Source organism: Notamacropus eugenii, chromosome 3 (assembly GCF_028372415.1).
Source record: "Notamacropus eugenii isolate mMacEug1 chromosome 3, mMacEug1.pri_v2, whole genome shotgun sequence".
Classification (NCBI taxonomy): domain Eukaryota; kingdom Metazoa; phylum Chordata; class Mammalia; order Diprotodontia; family Macropodidae; genus Notamacropus; species Notamacropus eugenii.
Genome location: NC_092874.1, coordinates 123,080,707 through 123,094,267, shown reverse-complemented (window position 1 = coordinate 123,094,267; position 13,561 = coordinate 123,080,707). Strand labels below are relative to the sequence as shown.

General features: G+C 37.4%; 1 protein-coding gene across 1 annotated transcript in view; it reads right to left on the bottom strand.

Moving 5' to 3' along the window:
* Positions 1-13,561, bottom strand: part of LOC140533284 (metabotropic glutamate receptor 8-like) — a 430,744-nt gene that overhangs the window by 241,373 nt on the left and 175,810 nt on the right. The window contains exon 2 of the mRNA XM_072652838.1: positions 11,589-11,805. Coding sequence (XP_072508939.1) covers positions 11,589-11,805 — 217 coding nt within the window. The remainder of the gene's footprint in view (positions 1-11,588; positions 11,806-13,561) is intronic.

Genomic DNA, 13,561 nt, shown 5'->3' with positions numbered 1-13,561 from the left:
AATGAACTGGAGAAGAAAAGATCAAATCACTCCAGTATCTTTGCCAAGAAAACACCAAATGGGGGCATGAAGAGTCAGACATTACAAACAACTGAACAATAACAACTACATAATGAGGAGAAAAAGCATGGATACTGTTGCTACTAAAAATAGCAATTAAGAGTATATTAACAACTACTAACCAGCCCCCAAGGAATTGAAAGACAGGAAGAAATATTTTTTTAATTGGCTGCAGCACTTTTTTGTCATAACAAAAAGCTGGAAATTGAGTAGAGAATGACATTGTAGATCAATTAAAGTATGGGCCACAATTGGTTCTAGTAGAGAAAATCTCATAGTGTTAATACCGCAGATCATATAAAATACTTTTGACATACAGTTTTGTCTCTCTGTGTCCAAATTATGCACCTCGCTGCTAATCCAGAAAGATTCTGGGGAACTTACTCTGAAAAAAACCACTTAATTTTAACAACAGATCAGACTTTTATAAGGAAAAACCTGAATAATAAGTCAACAGGGACTTGTTGACATTCTGCTGTAAGAACAAGACATCAGAAAAGAATGAGAGCTTTGGAAAATCAGAAAGGGGAAAATGGGCATTAATAGAGGTGGGAGGTAACCACAGACAATCTTCACCTATTTTTCAGTTTTGCCTAGAGACCTCTCTGGCAATGATACTCCAAATAGTTTTATGGTACCTTGGCCCAGGTGCTATACATTGTCAAGCATTTATATAAATTATTGATGGGTCAGGGAAAGCAGAGTAACATCCATGACTACTTCTAGTTTCCTCTGCACTAGTCAACACATTTACCAATGATATTACAATGTAAAATTCTGACACATTCAAAAACACAACCCATTTTTCCCATTTGTTGTTCAATTTCCATTGTGTTGCTACATAAGATGAAATTTCCCAATAATTTAGCTGTAGTGTTCTTCCACCAAAGTCCAATTCTCAGTTAGTCAACAATCAAATATGAAATATTTCCTACATGCCAAACACTGTACTAAGCAGTGTAGATACAAAGAAAGGCAAAGACATGATCGTTACCCTCAAAGAGTTCACTTTCTAAGGGAGGAGACCATGTGCAAAAGGAAAAAGAAATTTGTAATGTGTCTGTGTGTGTGTGTGTGTGTGAATATATATATATGCTCTTTGGATATGGATATGTGGATGTGTGTATAGAGTAAACAAAAGGTAGTTTAGAGGAAGGGCCTTGGAGGGGAGAAAAGGGAAGGATGAGGAAAAGCCTCCTGCAGAAGGTGTGGTGTGATTTGAATTGAGTCTTAAAAGACAGAGAAACCAAGAAGCAAAACCGAGGAGGGAAAGCATTTTTCCAAGAACAGAAGGCAGCCAGTGAAAAGGCAAAGAATCAGGAAATGGAGGGTTGTGTGTTAGGAATAAAATGGTCAGTGTCACAAAATCTAAAGTGTGTGGGCAATGAACAAAGGGATGGGAAGATTGGAAAGGTGAAGCCAAGTTGTAAAGGGCTTTAAAATACAAGCAGTATTTTCTATTTGATCCTGGAAGGAACAGAGAGCCACTGGAGTTGATTGCACAGTGGGGGAACATGGTCATATCCGTGCTTTAGGAAGATGGCACTTCGGCAGCTGATTGGAGGATGGATTGGAAAGGGGAGAGACTTGAGGCTGAGAAACCAATTAGAAGGCAATTGTAATAATCCAAGTATAAGATGATGGGGGCCTGCACCAGGGTGGTGGCTATGAGACTAGAGTGAAAGAGATATATCTGAGAGATGTTGTTAAAAGAGAAACTATAATATTTCACTACAGATTGGCAATATAAAGTGAATACCAGTCAGAAGCTGGCAATGGAGGTTTTGTCATGGAGGCTGACTCTTGACTTGGAGTCAGGAAGACCTGAGATTGAATTCTGCCTCAAACACTTAATTATATACTATCTATATGGATCCTAGGCAAGTCACTTAACCTATGTTTGCCTCAGTTTCCTCATCTGTAAAATGGGGATAATAATAGCAATAACCTCCCTGCTACTTGTGAGGATCAAATAAAATAATGTTTGTAAAGCATTTCCCAAACCTTAAAATCCTATCGTGGTGATAGTCCAGATCAGCAAAAATATTCTCAGCTTCATAGGATCATAAATTTAAAGATGAAAGGGGCTGAAATTTAGAGCTGGACTCCAGACCAACAGGAAAAGACTTCGAGTGTGAGGCTGGAAACGAACTTTCTGTCTATAATCCAAGAAGCAATCTTACCTAGATACACAGAGGTTCAGCACCAGAGAGCTGACCTTCTGGTATGACCATCAAAGTAAAACTACATGGTTCTCTAAGTCTCTACTTTTCTTCGTTTTATGTTATAGGCCAGTCCTCTGATTAGGAGGTTGTTACTAAGCCATAAATATGTAAGTAAGAGGCCAGAGCAAAAGAAACCTTTGAAATTATACTCTGTTTCATCAAGTTCTACAATAATTGTTTTTTTAGTCATATAGACTTTCTTTGACTCATGCTGAAGCTGCTTTAGTATCAATGCACCTGCAGCTCTAATTTGCAAATTTTCAAACACATCTTTGAAGCTATTCTTACCAATTACATGGTGTTAATATTAATTAAATAGTGTTTGCAACTTGAAATGCGGTGTTATCAATGGAACTCAGCTGTATAAATATAAAAGTGAAACTTCCAATTGAATTTAAATGTTTCTTTTTGCGATAGTGTTTTAGAACATTAATGCTTTTTAAAATTGATTTTGCCAGCTTGAATCTATTCTTCTAAAGCAATGAACATCTGAGGGAAAAGCGCTGCATTTTATGTATTCTCTTTCTGTCATTGAAAATATTTTGTTTTCATCTTTAAGTGCATCCATTTTGGTGAATAGAAACTCAGGTCTCATTTACAAACCAAGGGGAAAAAAAGAGCTTTCCATCAAAGGTATATGGAGATAAAGGCAGGCAATGTTAGAAAAATACGATCAGTGGGCGCTTTCAACTGAAGAGGAGAAATGGTGTTTCTCTTACCCCACCAGTTCTAGAAAGGAAAGAAACATCATACTTTGAAATCATTAAATATATTGACATATGCCAGGCATTTTGTATGCAAAAAGGAGTTAATTTCAAGAATTTTTTCATTAACATTTCAAAAGGTTTATAGCTACCACATTACCTTAGGAATAATAGGCACACAATTAATTAATTAATTTCAAGGAGTGCCCATCAGCAGATAATCAGTAGCTTACTGAATCTGAAAAAAAAAAAAAAAGCTTTATGTTTATGACTATGCATCACAGAAAACTTGACAGGGGTGGTTCCTTTCTGTCTTCAAAATTCTGAAATGTCTTTTCTGACAATTCGCAGGCCTGTCATCTCTCATAGCTTATTCATGAAGTTGATTATTGCATAGAGGAGCTACAGAGACATACTTTAAAAATCCCTATAAAAAAGACAGAGTACTTTTATGTCAGTTGTTTACCAGCATTAGCCCACTTCTCTCTCACAGTAAGAGACACTGATACTATTTATTACCCTTCCGTCCTTTTGAGAAATGTTGGAGCTCATATACTGTTCAAAGACCAAGAACTCAAAAAGGTCAATGTTCGCACCTCAGCCAGGAACCTTATAGCTTCTAGCTAAGAGCCATGCATCAACAGTATTTGCCAATATCTTCACGGCATCATAAATGAAACCACATGGAAAGAAAAAAGAAGTGAAACATATATGCACACACAGAAAGAAACAGAACAATGGTCCTCAAAGCTTGGCACATGACAAACTGGATGACAGATTGTGGTCTTTACAACCAAAACCCAATTAATCTATTTGTTTCCCTCATTCCTAACAGAGACTAAAATGAATGCAAGAGTAAAATCAGGCAGTGAAGATTCTCTTGGTTTCATAGGATTATAGATTTTGAGCTAGAAGGAAGCTTACAAGACATTGGGTCTGATCCTTCTCATTTTACAAATGAAGAAACTGAGACTGAAAGAGGTAACGTGACTTGCCCAGGATCTGAGGCAGGATTTAAGTTGGGTACGTCTGACTCCAAGACCAGTCCTCTATCCACTGTGCCACTTAGTGGAACATTTTCCAGATGCTATGAAGAAAAATTTACTTTAATTACCTAAGACTATAAGGATATATGGCTATTGGTACTCAGTAAATGCAATATAATCCTATGGTGAAGAGTTCACTTGTATCAAAATCAGCTACCAAAAGACTGAGAAATCTCTTATCCTAAAGAACCTTTACTTGAAAAGATAGTGAACATAGACAAAAACCATATGGACCCATGTTTTACCATCTCTGTAAATCTCTTCCTGTAACAGAGATGATCCTTTCTCAAATTGAGAATGGAGACAGTTCATTTCAGAAGGGATACAAGGTAAAGACTCTTACTATTAGGGTAGACCTAGTCCTTAACCCAAGTTTCTGACTCTTTAACTACTTTACTAAATCAAAAAGATAGAATTCTTGCCTTTGTCTTTATACCTTACTTCCTAAAGCGAATGTAAGAACTTATTCAAGCCCATTCTGGAAAGTAGCTTGACTGGCAAGTGTTGACCTTGGAGGCAAGAGGATCTGACTACAAATCCCACCTCAAATAGTCAATGATTGTGTATGATATGGACAAATTACTTAAATTATCCAAGCCACAGTTTCTTCATTTGCAAAGTAGAGGTGATGATGTTGCATCACCTGTCCTTTAAGTGATGAAATCATTTTGCCAGCTTTGCAGTATGACATAAATCTGAACAATTACAGTTGTTGCTTCGTCATGACTGCAAACCAGAGATCTAGTAGTTACCCTAGGAAACTTGGATAAAAGGACAGAAAGTTCCAAATTAATAATATCATTCTGTCAAGATCTGTTTGATGACAAGTCCTCACCAAAGCCTACCTCATGGTTCCCCTCTGGTGAACTAAGTAACTTCTGCTACCTAACTATGCCTGATGCTACTATGTCCCTGAAAGAGGTGGCAGTGTATTTAAGAGCACTGAACTTGGAATCAGGCAACATTAACTTGAGTCTAAATTCTGGCCCTTACTATTGCTGCAACTTTGAGAAAATTCATGGAGACTCTAATAACAGGACTACCTAGCATAGTAATTTTATGAGAAAAAATGCTTTATGATCTTAAAGGTCTGTCTAAATTTGAGTTATTTTTCTCATTGATTTCATAGGATTATAGGATTAAAGATTTCAAACTGTAACGGGCCACTAAAGTAATCTACACAAACCATCATATTATAAATGAAGAAACTGAGGCTCAGAGATATTAAGTGACTTGCAGAATGTCACTCAGTCAATCAATGGCAAAGTTGGAATTTGAGCACAGATCTCTGATTCAGTCCCATATTCTTTACGTTGTTCCATAGCACTGCATTGCAAAGGAATCATATACACTGCTGATACCTTGAGGTCCTATTTTTTTTTAAATCACTACATTAAAAGAACATGGGATTTTATCATGTTATTTTTCTCTTTACCCTTCTTCTTTAGAAAGGTCTGACTTAAAGAACATAATCACTAAGAATGCCAAAGGTCATGATGCCAAAGGTCATGATGCCAACGTTTGACCACTATTCCTCAAAACCCAAACTTTACTTTCCAGATATAAAATGGATATTTTCATCCACCAAATCACAGGTTTTTCTACGAAGCAAAATTTCTAATCAAATCGAGCTAGCAATTTCTCACTAAATGGATTTTCTTTTCAATATTATTTCATTATGATCTGTCTGAATGCATAAGGGGCAAATTGTAGGAAGTCTCAATTTACACCCAAAGTTCTAGGCAATCAATATTTAGAAGCAAAGAAATTCAAGACAGAGGATCAAATAGTTCATAGAGTTTAGACAAAAAAACCAATTAATTGTCAAGGTTTCCTATAACACTGAATCTGTATAACCTTTACCTAAAATCAATATGCAAAGGATTTTACAGATGCACTGACATGGTGACATCAGTTGTTGAAGTAAGAGAATCAATTATTACAGTACTATAACACTTTTATTAGTTAGTAGATAATTTCAAAATAGGTTAAGTCACTACTCTTTGTCATGTCTGTTCTTATCATTGTCATATAAAGGTTTAATTTTCAGCTATTTTTGTTTTAGATACAATCTTTATTATTAAAATGAGGGATGCTTATGAGAGCTAACGTATTTCATGGCATAATGTAGTGTGGTATGAATTTGAACTTTTCAACATTCTGCATTTCAACTGACAATGCATCTATCCCCTTTACCCCAGATCAGTGAGGGAGAATTGAAATAGAATGGACAGACAATCATGCCACAGAATACTGAAAGGATCAACATGGAAAGAAAGTGGTGATTTAATCAAACCCTCATATGGGGCATGAAAACGATTTTCTCTCACTCTTATGACAAACATAGTAGTAGTAGTAATTAAAGCCGCAACCTGAATACTTTAATATGACAGGTATTACCTGAGTGAGGAAATGCTGCCCAAAATAAAAGCCAAGTAATTCCCATGGCACTTTAAAAAACCACAACCTAACCAAACATCCTGGCCACCATCTCTCAACAGATTCTACAACTGGAAAAATTATATTCTTTATAGAAAAACATTACTGTTCTGTTTTGCAAATATTTATTTTGGTATAGTGGAAAAATCACTGGATTTAGATTCATAACAACTGAACTTGGTCCCTATCTCTGCTATCTATAATCTGTATGACCTTAGATAAATCTCTTTTCCTTTTTTCAGTTTTAGCTCCTTGATTTTTACAAAGGGGACAATAATAATTGCACTACCTACCACATAGGATTTTTTAAAAGATAAATGAGAATGTATGTAAAGTGTCTTATGAAGCAAAATAGTATCAAAACATCATCTTATATACACATGCATACATACATATTCTAGATGAAGAATACCTATAACATAGACTATAAAACACAGTTGGATGGACAGCTCATAGAGATGGTCCAGAAATACTTAAATTGTGAACAGACATTGTAGACAGATGCTGAATTGTGGCAGCTAGGTAATGCAGCAGATAGAATAATGTACTTGGAGTCAAGAAGGTATGAGTTCAAATCCTGCCTCGGATCCTTGATAGCTTTTTCCCTTTCAATCCCACTTTGCTTAAATTTTCTCATCTGTAAAATAAGGATAATAATACTTTCCTCAAAAAGTTATGTGAAGGGATTTACAAATCTTAAAGTGCTACATAAATCCTAGTTATTGTTCATTATAATTATTGCTATTGTTATACCAGTCCAGAACTGAAGGAATAAGGATAGACAGCTTTTGAGAAATTAAAAGATGTTTTTAATGATCTCAAGTTTCTCTCTGACCAACAGCCCATATTTTGAATATTAATATCCTTTCAGTGATATTTCTTAGTTAAGGAACAAAGATCAGCACAATCTCCAGTGAATTAAAGTTGTAGATTACCCAAAAGACAACAGACAAGTTGCATGATGGTTGTAAGTAGATGGAAGCGTATTCCCAACAGAGAATTATACAAGAGAAAAAGGGAAAAAAAGATATTATCAAAAAAATAGATGATCCAAAAGGAGATAGACTAGTCCTAGGCACTCTTCTCTTCTCCCTCTATACTCTTTCATTTGATGATTTCATCAGATTCTATTGATTCAATTATCATCCCTGTGCTAATGATTCTCAGATTGACTTTCTTCAAACCCAACTTCTCTGCTGACCTCTAGTCTCCCATCTCCATCTACTGATTGAACCTCTCAAACTAAATGTCCTGTGAATATCTTAAACTCAATATGTCCAAAATTGAACTCATTTTCTCTCCCCCAAAACTCTCCTCCCTTCCAAACATCTTCACTACTGTCAAAAGTACCACCGTCTTCTGTCACCAAAGCTCCCAACCTAGGCATCATCCTTTACTCTTTACTCTCTCTCTTCACTCATTCGCTAATCAACTGCAAGGGCCTGGCAATTTTCATAACATCTCTTGCATGCTGCCTCTTCTTTCCTATGACACTGCTACTCATCACTTCACACCCAGACTATTGTCATAGTCTAATGGTTGGTCTTCCAACCACAAGTCTCTCCCCATTCCAGTCCATCCTCCACTCAGCTGTGAAATTGATCTTCCTGAAGCTTGTATCTGGTTATATCACCCTCCACATACGCCCAATAAATTCCACTGGCTCCCTATCACCTCCAAGATCAAATATAAAATCATCTGTTTGGTGTTCTAAGACCTTTGCAATCTGCTAACCCCACCTCTACCTTTCCAGCCTTTGTATACTTTATTCCATGTTCCCATACACTCTGTTACTCAGTGACATTAGCATCTTAATGTTCCTCACACAAGACATTCCATCTCCTAACTCTGGGCACTTCCACTGACTGCCCCACATTCCTCAAATGCTGTCCTTCCTCATCTTTGTTTCTTGGCTTTCTGCATATTCAAGCTAAAGTCTCGCCTTCTAAGAGAAGTCTATCGCAGTGATTCCCTTTATTTCTGATATGTTGCCTCTGTTGATTATTTCTTTTTTATCCTGTATATAGCATGTTTGTACATAGTTGCTTGCATGTGGTCTCCCCATTAGACTGAGTTCATTAAGAGCACAGAGTATCATTTGTCTTTCTTTGTATCCTTAGCACAATACCTGGAACATAGTAGGCACTTAATAAATGTTTCTTGACTGATGGACTGACGAACCTGAATCTTGAGGGCAGTACTCCATCAAGGAGATCACAGACCCAGAGAAGGATCTGAGTGTACCACATATACCGCAACATTGCAACGTGTGAAGGAATCAAAAAGAACAACTTCTCATCTCAGAATTGTCTTTTAGAAAGGAACCCTATTACTTTTCTTTTCCTGGGTATCTGTCACATTGGTAAGAATTGACATGAGTGATTAACCAGAGTTGTCATGGGAGAAGATGTTTTTCTAAGACAGATTTGGATCTTTATTTCAGCATCTGGGAGAGCTGTTTACACTGTGAAGAACAACCAAGCATTATGAGGCCACAGGGTAATATAGAGGCACATGTTAGGAATGAGTATGCTGTAACATGCTACCAACAAAGAATGGTAAAGAGGTACTGACTAAAAGGATATAGCATCAGAGAATATTAATGGCTAGAATTTATAAAACTCTCTCAGGTTTGCACAGATATTATTATATGTTATATTATATTTATATTTATGTATTGTATTATACTTATATTTTATCTTTATAACAACCCTTGGAGTTAAGTGTTATTATTCCTATTTTACAGATGAGAAAAGTAAGATAGAGGATAAGTTAATTCTTTGCCCAGCTATTAAGTTTCTGGGGCTAAATTTGAACTCAAGTCTTTTAGAATCCTATATTTGGTCCTATATTCTATTCAGTACAACATCTAGCTACCATAGAGATGTTAGACTGGAAAAGGATGGAGTGAGAAAGGATAAGCAAAAGACAGTTTTTGTACTCCAGTTATATCCATGAAATATTAAATGATCTAGAGAAATAAATGTTCCTAGAACATTGAGTGGATTCCTGTTGGAGATTTAGAGTAGGATATGGACAAGAGTTCAAAGGATAAGGAGATAAGGGAAGGTTGCAATCTGCCCTTTTGGATGCAGCACTCACCCTGATGAGATCATATACCTGTTAAAGTAAGTTCATTCTGACAATGGTGTAATGCAGAATTGATACTTTCATTGGGCAGCAAGCATAACCGGGCCTCTACTCACTGCCAAGTTGATCAGTTCATCAACCCAATCTAAATGTTTAAATCAGTCGGGCCTCTTGTCAAAGAGTAGCTTTCTGCATTTTGAACCACCTATATAACACCAAAAGTAAAGAATCCGGCATAAAATATAGCTTGTGTAATGTATATACATATACACATAAATGTACATGAATATATACGTATAGATTACATTATCAGACCTGTGTTCTCATCAGTATAGAGAGTACCCTGAGGACAAACTCCATCTTCCAATTCAAATGATCTCTGCTTGACCTATAGTAAACAAGTGCTTGGAATATAGGTTAAATGACTCATTCTTTGTCACATAGCCAGTATGTGCCAGAAGCAGGACTTGAACCCATGTTTCCCCGACTCTGAGGTCAGCTCTCTATCCATATTTTGTCTCACTAAGGATGCTGATACCTGATTATATTGTAATGTTTATTTCACTAAAACAGCAAGCCCTGATGGTTCCCCAAAAGACATCCTCCTTCTTCTGAATGAACAACTTACTCTCTCCCTATCAATAGGATTAGGATGATTATTTTAACTAAGTACCCCTGCATTTGAAATCAAGCAACCCACAGGGATATGGTGCTTTCTTCTGGAATTAAGATCTACAAGGAAAGCATTGTGAAGCTGTGTAGAATTAGTGAAGGAAACATTCAGGAGAAGGAAAATGCCATATCTTTCCTTTCTTCAAACAATCTTAGAGACTTTTCTTACTGGGAAATTGATATCATTCATTAATGAAAAATAACCTATTTTTAATTTTTCCCCATGAAATTTTTCTATTCTGCTAGGAAATAAATATTTTTAAATTATTCATAATATGTTAATAATAATAAAATGCATTACATAATAACTTCTTTTCTCATATACAAAATGAAGGGACTCTTTCACCGTCATCTATGTGGGAAACTTGAGGGGCTCTTTTTCTATTTTTTTTAACAAATGGAGGGAGAGAATAAGCACTTATATTCTGTATACCTACTAGGTGCCAAGTCCTATGCACTTTGTCAATATTATCTCATTTGATCCTCACAACAATCCTGCAAGGCAGGTGCTACAATTATCCCCATTTACCATTGAGGAAACTAAGACAAACAGATGAAATGACTTGCCCAAGAACACACAGTCATAAGTGTCTGAGGTTAGATTTGAATTAAGGTCTTCCTGATTCTGGGCCCAGCACTCTATCCGTCATGCCACTAGGTTCTAATGGTCATGGATTTAGACTGAACGATCTATTTTGTCTCATCTTTTCCTTCTTATGACCAAGGCCATGAATTTATAAGATTGTCCTTGGATAATGAGAATAATCTATAACCATGCAAGAGAGTAAAACTAAGCCCTTTTGGGATGGGAAGCCATGACCTCACCCTCACCCCAATACTCCTTTCTACTGATCACACATTGCATTCCATCCCAGAGCAAGCATACAAACACATGACAAGAGCCAAAGTATGAAAAATGTCTAAATAATAGAACCATTTGATAATGATATCAGTGAAACATGGCCTTGGGGACCATTAGGGACTATTTTTTTTTAATTTAATGACTTGCAAATGTAAACCTCCTTCTACAACAATAAAGTAGTACGTCATTTATTCAAATTCACAGAGGCTCCAGTGCATAGGAGAACTTCCTCATCAAACAAGACAACTTCTTAAAATGCTTGCTTGAGCCAGAGGCTCTTTCCCAAATTAGCACCAGTCACCTTGACAGACCTACGGACATACAACAGAATCATTCATAATGTTCTCAGCCTCCCTCAAGACCAGACAGTCTAGGTCATACATCTTCAAGAGCTCTAATTATTTCACATGGTCCAGACAGCACTTGGTGATGCTCAGTCTTGAGCAGCCTGTCAATAGGAAATACAAAAACCTGATCAATGCCCACTTACCAATTTCCCTGGAGATCTGAGTAAATGCTTCCACACCGCTTTCACCATAGTTTCCCTCAGAAGCCAGTGTTGACACATAATTCCATCCAAGAGCTGTCACAATATCGACCATGGCTTGAGCTTGATAGGAGTCAGGTGGAACCACTCGGGAGAAAAAGTCATACCGGGTGTTATCACTGAGCTCTGGAGCTGTCGATGCATAGCTGATTTGAGGTATCTGCAAAGGAAATGACAGGCCATTTTAACTCAAGTCAACTGTCAAATTGGTACACATTTATTCAGCGTTCATTTCAAGTCAGTACAATCATATTTGCTATATTATCCATGGGGCCAGATGCCATCCTAGGCACTAAGGACACAAAATATGGCATAGTCTCTGCCCTCAAGAAGATTATCATTTAATAAGTTTACATTAAAAAAAGTGTGAGACAAAAGAAACATAGAATAAAGGGGAGAAAACCACAAAAATAATGGAATGAGAAAATCTGAAAAGGCTGAAAGAACACTAGCTCTGGAGACAGAGGACCTAAGTGCAGATCTCACTTCTTGTGATATCTATATTACCTTGGGAAAGTCACAGCCTCCCTGGAGGAATAGAGATTTTTCTCTGAATTCTGACCACCTGGCACAGCTCCTCGCTTGTAGTTGCTTGACAACAGCAACAGCTAGCATATAGCTCTTTAACATTTGTCCTGTAGATAACTCAAACTCAATATGCCAAAAAGAGAACTTATTACCTTTCCTCCAAAACCTTTCCCTCTTCTGTACGTCCTTCCTTCTGTTAATGGTGCCACGTTCCCCCAACCACCCAGGCTTGCAACCTTGGTGTCTTCCTTAACCCCTCACTTTTCACTCAGCCTAACCCCACAATCTAATCTGTGGCCAAATCTTGTTCCTTCTACCTTCACAACATCTCTCATCTATGTCCTTTTCTGACTACTCACACCTGACACCCTAGTCTGCATGGGCTATTGTAATAAGCAGCTGGTTGTGCTCCCTGCCTCAATTCTCTCCCTACTGCAATGCATTCTTCACTGAACTGCCAAAGTGATCTTCCTAAATCACTGAACTGACCATGTCACTCCCTACTCAATCACTTCCATTGGCTATCCATTACTTCCAGAATCAAAGCCCTCCATAAGGTAGCCCCTTCCTACTTTTCCTTCCAAATACCTTATGATCCAGACACTCTGGCCTTCTTGTTCCTCAAATGTGATATTCCATACCCTGACTCAATGCTTTTTCACTGTTTATTGCCAATGCAAGGAATTTTCTCCCTCCTCATCTCTGCTTCCTGACTTCCTTTAAGACTCAGCACAAATCACCTGGTCCCCCTTTTTTCCTTATTCCCCTTGCTACTAATGCCCTTCTTCTGAAATTAATTTCCATTTACTCTCTAGAGAAAGGAAGAGGGAGAAGGAGAGGAAGAGAGAGAGAATACACACACATAATATATAAATACACACATACATATATACATTATATATACATATACATACATACATAAGACTTGTATATGTAATTGTTAGGAGCAGTTAGGTGGTGCAGAGGATAGAGTACCAGTGCAGGAGTCAGAAGGACCTGAGTTCAAATCTCACCTCAGACACTTGACACTCACTAACTATGTGACCTTGGGCAAGTCACTTAACCCCAACTGCCTCATCCTGGGTCGTCTCCAGTCATCCTGATGACTATCTGGTCACTGGATTCAGATGGCTCTGGAGGAGAAGTGAGGCTGGTGACCTGCACAGCCCTCCCTCACTCAAAACAAAGTCAAGTGCAAGTCATGTCATTATTTCTCTGATTGCATGGTCTTCTTTGGCAACAAAGGACGAACACACATATGCAATTGTTAACATGTTGTGTCACCCACTGAAGAGCTCCTTGGGGGCAAGAATCATGTTTTTGCCTTTCTCTGTGTCTCTAGTACTTAGAGTGCCTGACCCACAGTAAACACTTAAATGCCTCATGAC